The sequence below is a fragment of the Desmodus rotundus genome, chromosome 10 (assembly GCF_022682495.2).
Source record: "Desmodus rotundus isolate HL8 chromosome 10, HLdesRot8A.1, whole genome shotgun sequence".
NCBI lineage: Eukaryota > Metazoa > Chordata > Mammalia > Chiroptera > Phyllostomidae > Desmodus > Desmodus rotundus.
In genome coordinates, this window is record NC_071396.1 from 102,749,727 (window position 1) to 102,764,714 (window position 14,988).

The following is a 14,988-nucleotide window of genomic DNA, read 5'->3' on the forward strand; positions in this document are numbered from 1 at the left end:
ACCAAGATGTGGGATGGGGGCGAGGGGTGTGGACCTTCCTCAGCCTCTCCACCCACTGCTTCCCAGGACCCGCTGAGCCATCGAGGACCAGGGAGTGCTGTTGTCACAGTGGGACGTCTCAGAGCTCAGATGCTTGCTTCCCTCTGAATGACACATGGTCCAGGTGACAGGACACCATCACTTACTCTAGAAGAGACTCAACGAAGTAAACGGAAGTGTGTGCCCTTCTGTCACCAGCAGAACCCAGCACCCCTTCCGTCCTGCACCCTGTCACCGCACCAACCTCACCTTCTACCCAGTCTTCCTGACTAGTCCTCTAACACACTCTTCACCCCCCCTCCAGAACCGGGGCCCTGCTCTTCCTCGGCCTGGAATGCCCTTCCCTGAGTTGCTCTTCACCCGTGGACTTCTCTCGCTAATTTCTGGTTGGCTAGGAAGTCACCTGCTCAGAGGGAGCCTTTCTGGGTCGCCTTGCTGAAAGGTGCCCGCCCCACCAACAGCACCCACGTGCCTCGCCTCTCTTCACTTCTTCACGCCGCGTGATTTTTCTTCCTAGCACTCACCGCTGCCGACATAGGCTTGTTTGCTGATGGTCTGCCGTGCTCTGGACAAGGGGCCTGAGCTGGTCCGTGAACTCTGCCTGCTTTCTGATCTTCGGTCCCCATTCCCTTTCACTGCAGAGCGCTTTCCCTTTGGCAGCTACGAGGTAGCATTTTCCCATCACCAGGGTGGTTGATCCTTGTTCTTGTCAGCAAAGACAAATCCTTGTTGCTACAGATTCATTGCCAAAGGATGCGAGGCCTAATGCTTTTTCCTTTCCCACAGAGCTAGTTCCTTGACTAAAAGACTGTGGTGTTAATGACAGAATCAGCAAGCTGCTCGCTGCTGCCTTGGGAAACAACCAAGGCCTGCTTTCGGGCAGGGTAGGCATTTTGTATTTTCTTCCCCATTTTTATGCCCAGCACATTGCCTTACATAAAATTGGTGCTTAAGGTGTCTTTGTAAAACAGCTGAGTCTCTTTGAACTTTATTGATTAGTCTTGATTTTATTTCTGAGGAGTTGGGACAAGCAGAAGGGTTTTGGGCTATTTAGTTTCCCAAAAGTAAGGTGATCACCCTGGCCGCGTGGGTCAGCTGGTTGAAGCATCGTCCTATACACCAAAAGGTTACAGGTTCGATCCCTGGTCAGGACACATTACCAGGGTGGTAGGTTTGATTCCCAGTTGGAAGGCAACCAGCTGATGTTTCTCTCTCTCTCTCTCTCCTCTCTCTCTCTCCCCCTTCCTCTCTCTCTCAAATCTATAAAACATATCCTTGGGTGAGGATTTTTTTTTAAGTAAGATTATCTGTTTCCTTTTTATTTAGGTGGTATGTAAAAATCACTTTCAGTGTTTTTTATTACTAATGATTAAAACGTGGGTATGTATTCCACTCACCATATTCTCCCCGCTCCCACAGCTGACAAAAGATGGAATATTTAACACTGAATTCTAAAAGCAGTTTCGTATTTTCAGCAACTACACCATATCAACAACGGACTTGGAAATAAATCCAGGTTTATTCAGGGCTCCAGGGGTGTGAGCAATAAATGCCTGTTGTGCACCAGGCACCAGGTCTGGGGTGTTCTGTTCAGCAGCCCCAGCTGACTCAAATAAAGGGGCGGGGGGCGGGGGCTGGGATGCCACAGGCCCCTGGGAAGCCCGTGAGCCACAGGGGTCCAGCCACTTGCAGGGGCGGACTGGTTTGCAGCCCTTTTTAAATGTAGTCAGGGAGGTTGCTGCCTACAGAAAGCCTTTCTGGAAGGACAATATTTACACCCTGAGAAATCCAGACCCACACATTTTTTTCATGTTTTCTTAAAGTGGATGAACACCATCCCTGAGCACTCCTGCAGCTTCATTTCCTCCCCCGGCGTGCGGCCTAAGCCCCGTGAGACTTCCACGTCCGGCCAACACAGGAACAGATGGGTGAAGTGCCCAGATGGGCCCGTCTTTGCGTATCACTTATCCGAATGTTTCAGAGGGTGGATTCATACTCATTCTGGGGAAAAAACAAATATTGCCACTTCACATCCTTGGCATATATATATATATATATATATTTAAACCCAGAGGTATACGGAGGAACGGCTAACTAGAGAAAATCCAGCCTTATCCCTGTTAATCTGCATGACTAAAGGAAGCCAGGTGGTCAGCGGCCCCCACAGCCACGCGATTTTACTCAACAATAGTGAGTTGTGTGTAAATTGGTTTCCATGGTTTGTTCATCTTGGCCGCTTTGCAGGTGGCTGAGGAGACACAGCTTGTCGCTGCGTATTAAGGATGGAGCAATGTCCCCCCCCCCCAACGTGTAACAGACTAGTGCTCCATAAATATGAGGCTCTTTGTCTGGGAGGGGAGTTTATCCTGACAGGTTAAGGGACAATGATGGTCCTGAATTTATTGTTTTGTTTGCTTTCTTTTCAGTTTCAATTACCCTTTGTTTTTCCTGCAAGAAACATTTCTCTCAAGTGCATGCAAGACACTGATGAATTCCTTTCTGATCTGAATTCAGTGGAGCCCAAAGAATACGCTCTGAGAAGTAAGTAGGTTTTCGGTTTGGCAGGTGAACTCAGGGCAGGCTGAGGTTCGTGCTGGGGCATTCTAGAAACACTCTTGAGAATTAAAAGCTCCAAACCAAATGGGGAACACGAGACGAGCCTCAGTTTACAAACTGCGCCAGGAATCAAGGTGGGAGGAGGGATTTTTCTCACAGAAGGCAATAGAGGAAGTGGTATCAATTCTAGCCAGAAGGAATCTCGTGAAGTCCAGCCTCTTCCTAAGATAAAAAAGTTTATAAAGTGTATGATGCTATTATTATTACTGGAGCTGATAATGTTTCACTGTTGTATGGAGTAGGTTTGCGTTATTTCTTTTCCTAGACATGTAGCTTGTGAGAATGAATTGTTCGAGGAGCGAGTCTTGCTTGCTAAGTGTCTGATAGCAAATTCTGAGGCGTGTGTCGGTGAGTAGACTGGCTCAGGCTGGAAGAAGTTCAAGGTCACCAGACCTCTTCGCAGGTGATAAGGACGGACGTCAGGCTGCCATGTTTGTTTATTTTTGTGGTGTCCCCAGAATTATTCTCTTAGCTAACGGGACGTGTACCGTCCTGCCAGAAGGGGACAGGAAATCAGACTCGCTTTCAGTGGGGTGACATCTGTGGGTGAGTGAGTCACTGTTGATGGAAACCACTAACAAGGAAAAATGTAACAACTCGCTCTTTCCAAAGCCGTCAAATCGATCATTGCCATTGCCATTTCCGTTTTGGACACATCGATTTTGTGTTGGAAAACACTCAGTAACATCACTATACATCATACAGATAGACGAAAGTTTGGGTTTAATACTAGGTCATTCCAAATAGCGCATGGTTGGAAGCAATTGCTGTTTGACACTGGATTAGATGTCCTGAAATTTAATGAAATGGTGGGGAAAGGTAAATCCAACGGATTCAATAGCCATTTTCAAGTCCCATGCTGGAACTGATTTTGTTTTGCTGCAACACTTGATGATATTTACAGGGAACATCCTGACATTCCCAGGCCACATAAGCTGGCCAAGAAAATCCAGAAGGTACAATGACTGGCTCAGACTCGCGGTGATGAGGAGGGGGCACCTGGTGCCATCCTCAGCCACAGCTTCATGTGTCAGCACTTTACGCGCCTTAAAGTTCCTCTAGCCATGTTCCATCTGGCAATTGAAAGCCTGAAAGTTGAAAGTCTTTATTTTTTTAGTTAAGAAAAGGACCATTCCTTCAGATGAATGGTCCAAGGAAGAATTGAGTGATTTACATCAACGGAATAGAGGACGATTGCTTAATTTAATAGATGACTACCACTATCTCTAGCCTTATACTGATTTTCATTCTAACACATAAAAAACACTTGACATCCTCGCTTTGACATTTTGCCTGAGATTTCTGAGCCCGGCGCGTGGTTCTGACCTTTGTTCTCAGCGTGGTTTTCCTGTGGATGGAAAAATAATGAGTCAATCTTTAGAGTACTTTCTCATGGCGGGCACCGTTCCCCGGGCAGGAGTTTTCTCATTTAGTTCCACCCCCTGCCCCCATGGGGAGGGTGTTTTTATCATCTCCACTGTATAAATGAGAAAACCGAGCCACAAAGATGTAAAGGATTTTGCCTGAAATAAATGGCAGGATTGGAGCCCAGGTCATCTGTTCCCAAGCCTGTACTTGCCATCACTGTCTAAAATAAGGGACAAGATAAACAAGGCAAAAACAGCAGCTGCAAGAGGAACGAGGCAGAGCTACATGTATCGATATGGAGGGAATACACAAATAACACCAAGAAAAAACGTTGTAGAAGAATACATACAATACATCAGTTTTCAAAAAGGCAAAGGAAGGTGCTTTGCTCTACTGCTTAGGGAGACAAATATAAACTACTAATGGGAAGGAATGTCTGGGAATGAAAACCCCCCCAATTCAGCTAGAGGTTGCCTTGGAGTCGGGGGTGCTGGGGAGGCAGCTGGGGACGCAGCTGGGGACACATCAGATTTCAAACAATGGGCTGAGTTTTATTTTATTTTTTCATCTTCACCTGAGGACTTTTTCTTCATTGCTGTTAGAGAGAGGGGAAGGGAGAGAGAGAGAGATCAATGTGAGAGAGAAGCATTGATTGGTTGCCTCCCACACGGGCCTGGGTTGGGGATCAAACCTACAACCCTTCAGTTACGGGACGAACTGAAGCAACCAACTGAGCCACGCCGGCCAGGGCTCAAGCTTTATACTTCAAGTATCGATGTTTCTTATTTTTTTCTTTATGCCTTGTTAATCTGTTAAATATTGCATAATGTTCTGAATCTCCGTCCCTGTGCCAAAGCACGGAGAGGATGAGAAGCAGGATCTCTAATAGTGGATGGGCCCTGAGGACCACGGCGGAAGAGAGGGTCGACGAAACTCAGGCAGAGGTGTTTGGCCTTGCAGAAGGGGACTGCAGTTGGTGTTCCCTGACTTCAGTCCTCCAGGAATTTCATCTGTCCGTGAACGTGCCACACCTTCCACAAGCACACAGCGGCTGCCTCACGCCCGGCCCCGGGTGTCTGCACTCCTGCCTCCCCAGCCGAAGGTGGCACTGTAAGAAGACCCACTGGGAGAGTGCTGTGGGTTGAACTGGGGCCTCTAGATAGATACGGCGAAACCCTGGCCCTGGTACTAGTGGATGTGGTCTATTTTGGAAATAGGGTCTTTGCAGACCTAGTCAAAGTAAGAGAAGGTCATACTGGATTAAGGAGTGCCCTAATCCAATGACTGGTATCCCTGTAAGAGGGACATAGGGACACAAGAATGCCTGCCATGTAATGACAGGCCGAGACGGGAGTGATACGTCTCTAAGTCAGGGAAAGCCAAGGAGAGCCGAGGATCGCCAGCCCCACCAGAAGTTACGTGCGGTGCCGGGCACAGAGCAGAGCCTCCCGGGGAGCCTCCAGAAGGAACCAATCCTGCCGGCCCCTTGATTTCAGACTTCTGGTCTCCAGAACTGTGGGACGATAGATTTCTGTTGTTTTAAGCCACGTGTGTGTGAAAGTTTGTGAAGACAGCCCTAGGAAACCAGCACAGAGAGCTACGGCATCTCAGTCATAGACTACACAGCGTGCATTTATGATTTCAGATGAAAACAAACAAAATAAAGCAGTCTCAGGTCCCGGAACTCCTTTCTCTGAGATGGATCGGATGTCCCCACAGCCATTTCTTCAAGTTCAGCCAGACCCGTTTGTGACACTGTCCACAGCAGGGGCCTTGCAGGGCGGAGCCATTTCTATGGAGTTAACACTTGTGCTCGCCATACTGGGGCCCTCGTGGTTTCATATGATTTCTGCCTCCTCCTGCACTTTATTCCTCAGGGATGAATGGGAGTGGGGGTGGGAGTGGGGAGAGGCCTCTGGTTCCCAAGCAGCCTGCAGGGCTCTTCATTTCCCGTTTCCTCAAATCTCATAATATCCTTGACATCTTTCCAGGCAGCTGCTTTCATTGTAAATTTTTCTTTTCTTTTTTTTTTAAGATTGTATTTATTTATTTTTAGAGACAGGGTAAGGGAGGGAGAAAGAGAGGGAGAGAAACATCAATGTGTGGTTGCCTCTTGCATGCCCCTTACTGGGGACCTGGCCTGCAACCCAGGCATGTGCCCTGACTGGGGATTGAACCGGCAACCTTTTGGTTCTCTGGCCGGCACTCAATCCACTGAGCCACACCAGCCAGGCCTCACTGCAAAATTTTCTTAACCCTTCAGGTCCCTTCTCCCTGATCCTACTCCCTTGGGTATCATTGTTTATCTCCTGGAATGATTATTTCACACCTCTGATTCAGGTGTCTCCTCTTCCGTCCCAGAAGCCCAGGCCTGGGGTGGATACCCCTGTTACGGGAGGCAGTCACAGGGAGTCTGGGAGCCTGTCAGTCACAGGGATATCCCTGTTACGGGAGCCTCTCAGGGCTGGCTGGCCACTGGCCCCAGCTGAGCCTTTGTCTCCTCCGGTCATCAGTGGAGGGCCCTTTATTGATACTTGATTTGCCTTCTCAGAAGTTGCCTCTTTTTCCATCATCTGTCAACCTGGCCAGCTCCCCCCCACCCCCAGGTACTGGAGCTGGGGACAGAAAAGTGGCTGCAACCAAGGGACTCTCGTCCCAGAGAAAGGGGGACACAGTGGGCCCCAGTAGAATTTCTGGGTTAACCAGATTTCTGATATCCTTGCTGCAGCAGGCTGAAACAAGCCCCCACTACCCACCCCCCAAAGTTACCCACATTCTAATTCCTGGGACCTGTGACTTCTATGGAAACCAAATCTTTACATATATAATTAAACTAAAGAATTCGAGGGGGGGACAATAGCTTGGGTTACCCAGCAAGGCCCTAAACACAGTCACGTATATTCTTCCAAGAGGAAGGTGGAGGGAGAATTGAGGCACAGAGGACAAGGGGGTGGGACCTCAGAAGCAGAGACTGGAGGGATGTGGCCACAAGCCAAGGGTACTGGCAGCCCCTGGAAGTTGGAAGAGGCAAAAGGTGGATTCACCCCCGCCCCCCCCCCCCCCGAGCCTTGGGAAGTGCAGCCCAGGGGGCAGCCTGATTTCAGCCCAGTGATACTGGGTTTCTGTGGGTTAAAGCCACCGACTTGGTGGAAATTTGTCACAACAGTCCCAGAAAACGAATGTACACACTGTCCTTGTTCTGCAAGCCCAGGATGAAGGGTTGACCAGACACGAGGGGGCCTCCCAGCAGATGTGTGCAAAGAGCCCGCTTCAGGAAGTGGGAAACCAAATCAATGGCACATTCTGCAGGGTTTCTTACCAGCAAGGAGACCTCTGGCAACAGAGGGTCAGCATTGTGTGTGTGTGTGTGTGTGTGTGTGTATCCTCTATATGCTCAACTACAGGGCAAAAACAACTCAATTTTCATTTTTAAAACTCTCCAGTATAACACAGTGATCTGCATGTTTGCCGTTAATGCTGAAGATAATCGTCACTTTCAGGATCTGTTTGTAGCTTGGCACTGTAGAAGCTTCTGCAGCCTTCAACTTCATGGTTCTTGTGCATCCATATTTTAACATTTAAGACCACTCATTGGCCAAGGCCTTGCTTTCCTCCATTCAAACCCAGCGATTAATCAACTCTGCATTTTAATACCCGTATATCATTGCCATCATGTGAGAAAGAAAATGTGTCTGCCAATTAGCCCAGCAGAAATGAAACAAGTCGTTTCTAATCTTTTCATGATGAAAACTTGGAACAGCTGCCCTGTGATTGGGAGGAGCAGGTGGGACTAATCATGAGTTTATTCTGCCCCTCCCTCCAGGCCAGCCACAATGGATTTTGATTTGGATGCTGCCCATGGCCAGGCATCTCAGGTCCTTGACAGAAACTAATTAAGGATAAGGCAGGAAAAGGGCAACCTGACCACTTGTGTTTTCAATCAGAAAGGAAGCTAATGTAATTGAAAAGTTGCATAGCATACAAAATATCCATAAATCCAATCCAAGAAAACCAGTTCACAAAGCAAAACACCAACTGGCAAGAAAGCTAGAATTTAATCTTCTCAAGTGAGCATTGAATATCCCTCTGTATTCATCTTTCAAGGTTTTACCTATAAGGGTGAAGACAAGCTCAGTATTGACCCCTCTCTCGTTTTTATCTCCTTCAACTCTTAGAGTTCCAGATCCTTAAATTACAGGCTGCAGAGTTGGGGTGCTCAGACAGTGGCGGAGAAGGGAATCTGCAAATCATCTGGTCTATTTATAATTAAGTACACCCAGCTTTCAAAATTGTTGTTTTTCTTGTCATGGGGAAGACCTCAACCTACACTCGTGGAATTGGATTTTGGGTATTAGAACTTAATTTTTTCGAAGTTTAGTTCAATTCAGCAAATGTTTATTGAGCTCTTCTGAGATACCCATGAACGAAGACATGGCCCCTCTCTCACACGGGAGACAGACTGACTGGTGAACAATAACATGCCTTTCGGGGTGATACGCTAAGCAAGGGTCTGGAATGTTTCCTGGGGAAGAGTATCCTTCAGCCCGGAGTCAGAGGATGAGCCAGCATTTTCCAGGCAGGCAGGAAGGAGGGACATTCCAGGCAGAAGGACAGACAAGTTAGGGCCTGGTGTGTCCTGTACAAGGAGCAGAGGAAACAGGTGTGGAGTGGGAAGATGAGACTGGGGAAGCAGGTCTGGCCAGGAAGGGCCTTTGAAATGATGCTCAGGAGTCTGGAATTAATCCGCAAGATCACAGCTGCCAAGCCTGGCTGTGCATAGGATCACCTGGGAAATTTTGAAAGAACAATTCATGCCCAAGCCCCACCCTGACCAACTCAGTCACCCTTTGTAAGGGTAGGGCCTGGGCATTACGATTTTTAAAATATGCCCCAGGTGATTCTACTGTGTGCCCAGGATAGAGAATCAGCTCTAGACAAGAGGTCTGCAAAGGTTTCTTAAGAGACCAGAGTGAGTCTTCGCTTTTGTGGGCCATACAGCCTCTGTTGAAACTACTCGATCCCTTACAGGTGCACCTCTTTTTATTGCTCTTGGCTTTGTGGCACTTCACAGATACCGCAATTTTTACGCATTGCAGGCCACACTTTCCACCAGCCGAAAGACTGTGTGACTCACTTTATCGTGACATATGCTTTATTGCGGTGACTGAGAACCAGCTTGCAGCGTCTCTGAGTTCCTCCTGGGTTGTGAAAGCAGCTTGGACAGTGTGTGGGTGACAGAGACGGCTGTGTCCCAGCTGTTTGTACGTCTCGTTGCCGATTACAGTAGTCTCCCCTCATCCTTCGTCCTGCTTTCTGTGGTTTCAGTCACCTGTGCTCAACCTTGGTGACAAAATATTAAGTGGAAAACTTCCAGAAATGAATAATTCATAGGTTTTAAATTTCGGGCCATTTTGATTAACGTGGTGAAATCTCTTGAGATCCTGCTTCATCCCCCCAGAAGGCAACTCATCCCTTAGTCTGGGGTGGCATCTCCACACCTATACTGTGGACACTCCCACCTGTTAGTCGCTCACTCGGTTCACCAGGTTATCAGACCTACTCTTGTGGTATCTCAGTGCTTGAGTTCAAGTCACCCTCATTTGACTTAATAAGGCTTCAAAGCGCAAGAGTAGTGAAGTGAAAAAGAGAGAACAGTACAGTAAGATATTTTGGGAGAGAGACCACATTCACACAACTTGTATTGCAGGATATTGTTATAATTGTTCTATTTTGTGATGAGTTAATGCTCTTAACCTCTTGCTGTGCCTAATTTATAAATTAAACTTTGTCGTACATGTGCATGTATAGGAAAAAAACATAGTGCTATAGATAGGGCTTGGTACTCTCTCCAGTTTGAGGAACCCATTGGGAGTGGGAGAGTCTCGTAACATATCACCCTATGGATAAGGAGGGGCTCTTGTATTATATTTACTAAATAATATATGAAGCTATTCTCATCATAAAGGAATCAGAACAATAGAGGCAAAGCGCTCGTCTTTTTGCTCCCTTATTCATTTCTCAGTCCCCTTCCTGGATAATGGCAGCTATCAGTGTGTGTGCCTATTTCTAGAACTTTCTGGAACTTTCTCCTTGAATTTTTGTGCATATCTATCCACTAGAAGATACTATTTTGTTTTGTAAAATTGAAAAATGTATTTATTGTTCTTAAACTTTTTGTTTTACATAACAATATGTCTTGGAGCACTTCCCTCAGCTGCATTAATTGCTGACATTTAACTGTTTTCGTCCCATAAAATGGAATTTTCATGTGGTTCCACCTGATAGTTTGTTTCCAGTTTTTTGCCTTGACAAGCATCACTGCCACAAGCAGCTTGCGGTGTGCACTCGTGTGCTTCCCGAGGGCAGGTTCTGAGGGTTGCATGGCTGGTCCCTGGGAACATCAGCTTATCAGCTTCAGCAAGAAGCAGAGTTTATCAGTCAACTCTGGGGCAGCTCGAGGATGGAGACGAAGACCAGAGACCTGCTAGGCTGAGGACAGTCAGTCCAGGTGGTCCCCAGGGTAGGACTCTAGGAGACCATCCTGCAGCCTCTCGGGGGACCACCATAGGGTGAACGAAGGCTGGGCTGTGTTTTGAGCTTTAACTCACTCATGCCACACTTGTCCTAGGAGGGGGCTGATGGAGCATCACAGGGTGGGGGGAAGGGGGGGAAGCAGCCTCCAGGGACCAGCCTGGAGGGACCATGTCAGCTTCTGTGATGATAGGGCGAAAAAGGGGAAGAAAAAGGAGTACAAGGATTAGAGAGGCAGAAATGAGTGTAGAACTAATAAGAAAGTTCAGCAAATTTGCCAGATACCAGAACAAATTACAAAAATCAATAGTGTTTTGCCACATCAGCAACAATCAGTTGGCAAATATAATTAAAAGTAAAACACCAAGAAAAATAGCCAACTATTCACTCTCTAGGAATTGTTCACATAACCTCTTTTGAGATTACCAAGGGAAAATATAATATTATAAATAAGGGCTCAAAAGATTTGAGTAAATTGCATGATATCCAATGTGGCTTAATACAAAAATGATGTCAATCTCCAGCCATATACTTTATAAATTTGAAGCAATATCAGTCAATATTCTAGTTGGATGTTTTGAGGAGCACAATAAACTTTTTCTGAAATTTTTGAAAAATTTCTGAATATGAATTTTCTGAAATTTGTATGAATGATTAATGGGCCACAACTAACCAGCTCACCTTTGTGGGGAAGAACAGGCGTAAGGCAGAACACTCAACATCCTACCAGTCCATGGTAATGATGCCACAAGGTTTTGGTATTAGAGCCAGGACTGGCTTCAGAGGCCTGTGGCCTTTGTAGTCCTGTGGCATCCACACGTTAGAAGGCCCCAAGCTTGCGTGAAGTCAGATTTGCTGGCCCCATCTTGAAACTCTTAATAATTTTAAAATCAGAAGCCCTGCGTTTTTCTTTGGCACTAGCCCTGCGAGTTTACGTGGGCAGTCTCGACTAGAACAGAGATTGTTCAAAGACTAGACCAAAAGTGCAAGCTTAGAAGAATGGATTTCTGTCCAAGGAAGGACACCACAGGTAAAGAACTGCCAGATAACAGAGTGAGAGCAAATATTTTCAATGACTCAGGTAGACGCGGACCAATATACTGAATAATAAGGAGCTCTTGCAAATCAAAAGGAGAAGAACCATTAAAAAATGGGCAAAGGATACAAACAGGTATTTTACAGAAGAGAAAATTTAAATGGCTAACTGACAAAAATATTGTGGCTTGATTGGAATTAGGGAAATGAAAATTAAAACAATAATTGGATATTCTTTTATATCCATTGACTGCCAAAAAATGAGAAAGCTAGACCACGCAAAGAAGAGATAGGAGCCTGCATCCTAGGGGCAGTCCTTCCAGGGTGCAGTCCGGTGGGATCCACCCAGCGTTTGTGTCCCTTGTGACCCAGGCCATCCATGTGTCCGTCACCTGGGGACACACAGCTGAGTCTGAGATGGCGGTGAAAGATTATACAGCAGTTAGAATCTCTGGACCAGAGGAGCGCAGCAGCACCACCAACAGCGCCAATGCAGCACTGAACGGCACTTGCAGACGCAGGAGAGCTGAGGCACAAACTCGCGCATATACGATGAAAATGCACCACAACAGGAACACCCACAAGTGAGAGGATACACATCCAACCACACGGGAGCATGCGCCGTTGTTCTCCCCCAGCACTGAGAGGGGCCGGGGCTGCAAAGTGCAGGCCCAGAGAGTGGCATCAGAAAGTGGCATGTCCGCCTCTTTTTTTTGTCATTGAACTTTGATAAGTTTAAATGGTGGAACCTATGCATTCGTTGGAAAGTGACATGAGAAAGCTAACTTTGAGCACTTCTCTTGCTTTGAAATTCAGTGTATGACTCCGTTGGGAAACTTGGGAGCAATGTCCTCAGCGGAAACGTGGACAGGCTGGGATCTTACAGCGAGTGCCTCTCCACCCATGCGCCCTCAGGGAGCTTCCGGGGCCGGTACTGCAAGCTTCACATCGAGCAGGTGAGCCTGGGGGACCTGCAGGCGTGCTCCTGAGGGACAACCAAACCTCATGATATGGAACCCATCAGGACTCCCCCGATTGCTTTTCTTAATTAAAAGCAATACTATTAAGATGTTTTGCAAAACATTAAAACTAAATTTTAAACAGTGGCAGAAAGTTGCTTGCGTGTTCTGAGCGTGGGACATCATGGGAGGCGATGGAAATTCACAAACCACATAAGGCCTTCAGATGTTCCTCCTGCGGTATTATATGCAGCAAGACCTCTAAAGGACCTTCGTGGGGAATCCAAGGTCAAGTCCCAGCCAATGTCCGTGGGCATTAACTTCTGACTTAGCATCAGGTTTTGGAATATCAAAGGGAGGGTGGACTTCCTGTTACCCATAATCCTGTCCCAGACACAGAGCTGCAGGACAGGGAGTTGAGGTTATCCCAGCAGATGGGCTGGGGCTTTTACGACTACATCACTAAGTCAGTTGTCTGAAGTCACAGGGCTCACTATCTTCAAAGCATGTTACTTCTTTTACTGCTGGGGGGGAAAAAACTAGTAAAAGCACAGCATCCTGTTAAATATGAAGATAGATTTTATGCATTCACAACATTGCTGGTTGGCTAATCACAATAGTGTAAAATAATAAAAAACCCAAGCTCTCTGATAGTAATAGCCCAAAATGGTCTAACAAAGGAAGATTACCACCCAGCTGCATTTGTCCCCCAGAGAGCTATGAGGACCGCTTCAGGGTATAAGCGGTGTGCACACATGTCATATCCTATTTGCAAAGCAGATTAATGGTTTTGGTATCAGAGCAAAAGGTCAGACCTATACACATCCTGTGAGTTATATGTTTAGAGGCATCCCAGACATCCTGCTTTATCATTTGATCTTTGCTTTATTGGGACAGGCATGCTAATATTGGTTTGATTTATTAGTAAAATCTTTTCTTGATACTTTTTGTTCTGCTAGGAAGAAATGGCAAGTTGGCAGCATTGCTGAAAAGTGCAGGGGAGTTAACTCTTCGTATGGGAGAAAGATGCCCCGGGAGCAGACTTCCCACACCGGGGGTTGCTTTCGAAATAGTCAGCTATATTGAGCCTTGGAGCATATTTTTATTGAAATATGAGCGCCTCTGATGTTCCGTAAATTCACTGGAAGTACTCTGTTACGGGAAAGCCATCTCCAAAGAAGTCAGCAGACTGTTCCTCTTTTAATACCTTTCTCTTCCCATCCCCAGTGTGCTTAATTCCTGGACTGTGCAGACGCACCGTGTTACTTACTTAGGAGCTGTCCTGCATATAGTCGGTGATTGCTAACGTTAAAGAATGCTGTGGCCTGTATTTCCCAGGATGGAGCTGACTACAGTGTGGCCGTGTGTGTCCCAGATTCTTGCACGGAAGAGGATGTGACTGCGCTGTCTCAGCTGGGTAGGTCCAAAAGAATACCCAGTGAGACGATTGTCTCTGCATGAAGTTTCAAAAACCCCAACTCCTTGGAGCCGAGAAAGGCCCCTCTTTGAGGATCAAACCCACCTTTCACCCTGAGAAATGCAATAAGCTGAGACTAACAGAGTTTTGAGGGGCTTGGGCATGGGGGTGGCGGCATCGGAAGGGAGAAAGTAGGAAGGAGGAGAAAGACAGTAAAGGGAAGGAAGGAGCTGAATCTTTATGCAATAAAATTGTAAACTTAAACCATCTTCCCGCACAGTCAGCTGCCTGGTGGGCTTGAAGAAAGGAGGTAGGTGGTGTCTAGTTTCGCTATTGCCAGCGTCCCGGGCTGTGGTCCGCGGAGATCTGCCAGCAGCCACATCCAGAATGCCCCGCCGAACTAGGATTGTGTGAGGCCAGTGTGGCAATGGATTAGTGGTAAGCGCCCAGCTTTGGTCCCGGATGTCATCTCCCAGCTGTGTGATCCTGGGCAAGTCACTTAATCTCCCCACACTCCCTTCTCTTCCTCTGCACAGAGAGGGGCGGACAGGGACCTTCAGTCTGGGTCCAGCTCCCTGTGGCCTTAACCATCACTTTGGACCTTAACCATGCAGAACGGATACATTTGAGTCCACCTGGAAACTGGTTTGATTTCCTCTAACTCTTTCAAAAATTTCAAAGGAAGAGCTTTAAATCCTAAAATTTTTATGACTAGTGTATTTTGCATTTATTCCGGTTATCAAAAGAAGTAATGCGACTTATTAAAAGGAAAACACTTTTTTGTTTCTCTGCCCACAGAACCCTTCCGACACCAAAGGTGTGGGTGTCCCCCTCACATTATGTGGGTAGTGCTGACCATACAGGTTTAATGGCTCACTCCCAAAAGACTGCCCCCTACTTCAGACACCAGCTGGAAGTAATGGGTCCCAAGGTTACCCCCCTTCCGATGTGGCTGTACGTCAGTGGTGCCCAGGACACTCTCCTCAGGTTTGCCAGTTTGCTCTAGGGGCTGACGGAACGCTC

At 47.0% G+C, this 14,988-nt stretch overlaps 1 protein-coding gene across 1 annotated transcript in view; it reads left to right on the plus strand.

Annotated features, from left to right (window-relative positions):
- LOC112322862 (O-acyltransferase like protein) overlaps positions 1-14,988 on the plus strand; it is a 50,681-nt gene that overhangs the window by 4,925 nt on the left and 30,768 nt on the right. Inside the window, exons 2-4 of the mRNA XM_053912251.1 lie at positions 2,466-2,580; positions 12,406-12,545; positions 13,887-13,965. Coding sequence (XP_053768226.1) covers positions 2,466-2,580; positions 12,406-12,545; positions 13,887-13,965 — 334 coding nt within the window. The remainder of the gene's footprint in view (positions 1-2,465; positions 2,581-12,405; positions 12,546-13,886; positions 13,966-14,988) is intronic.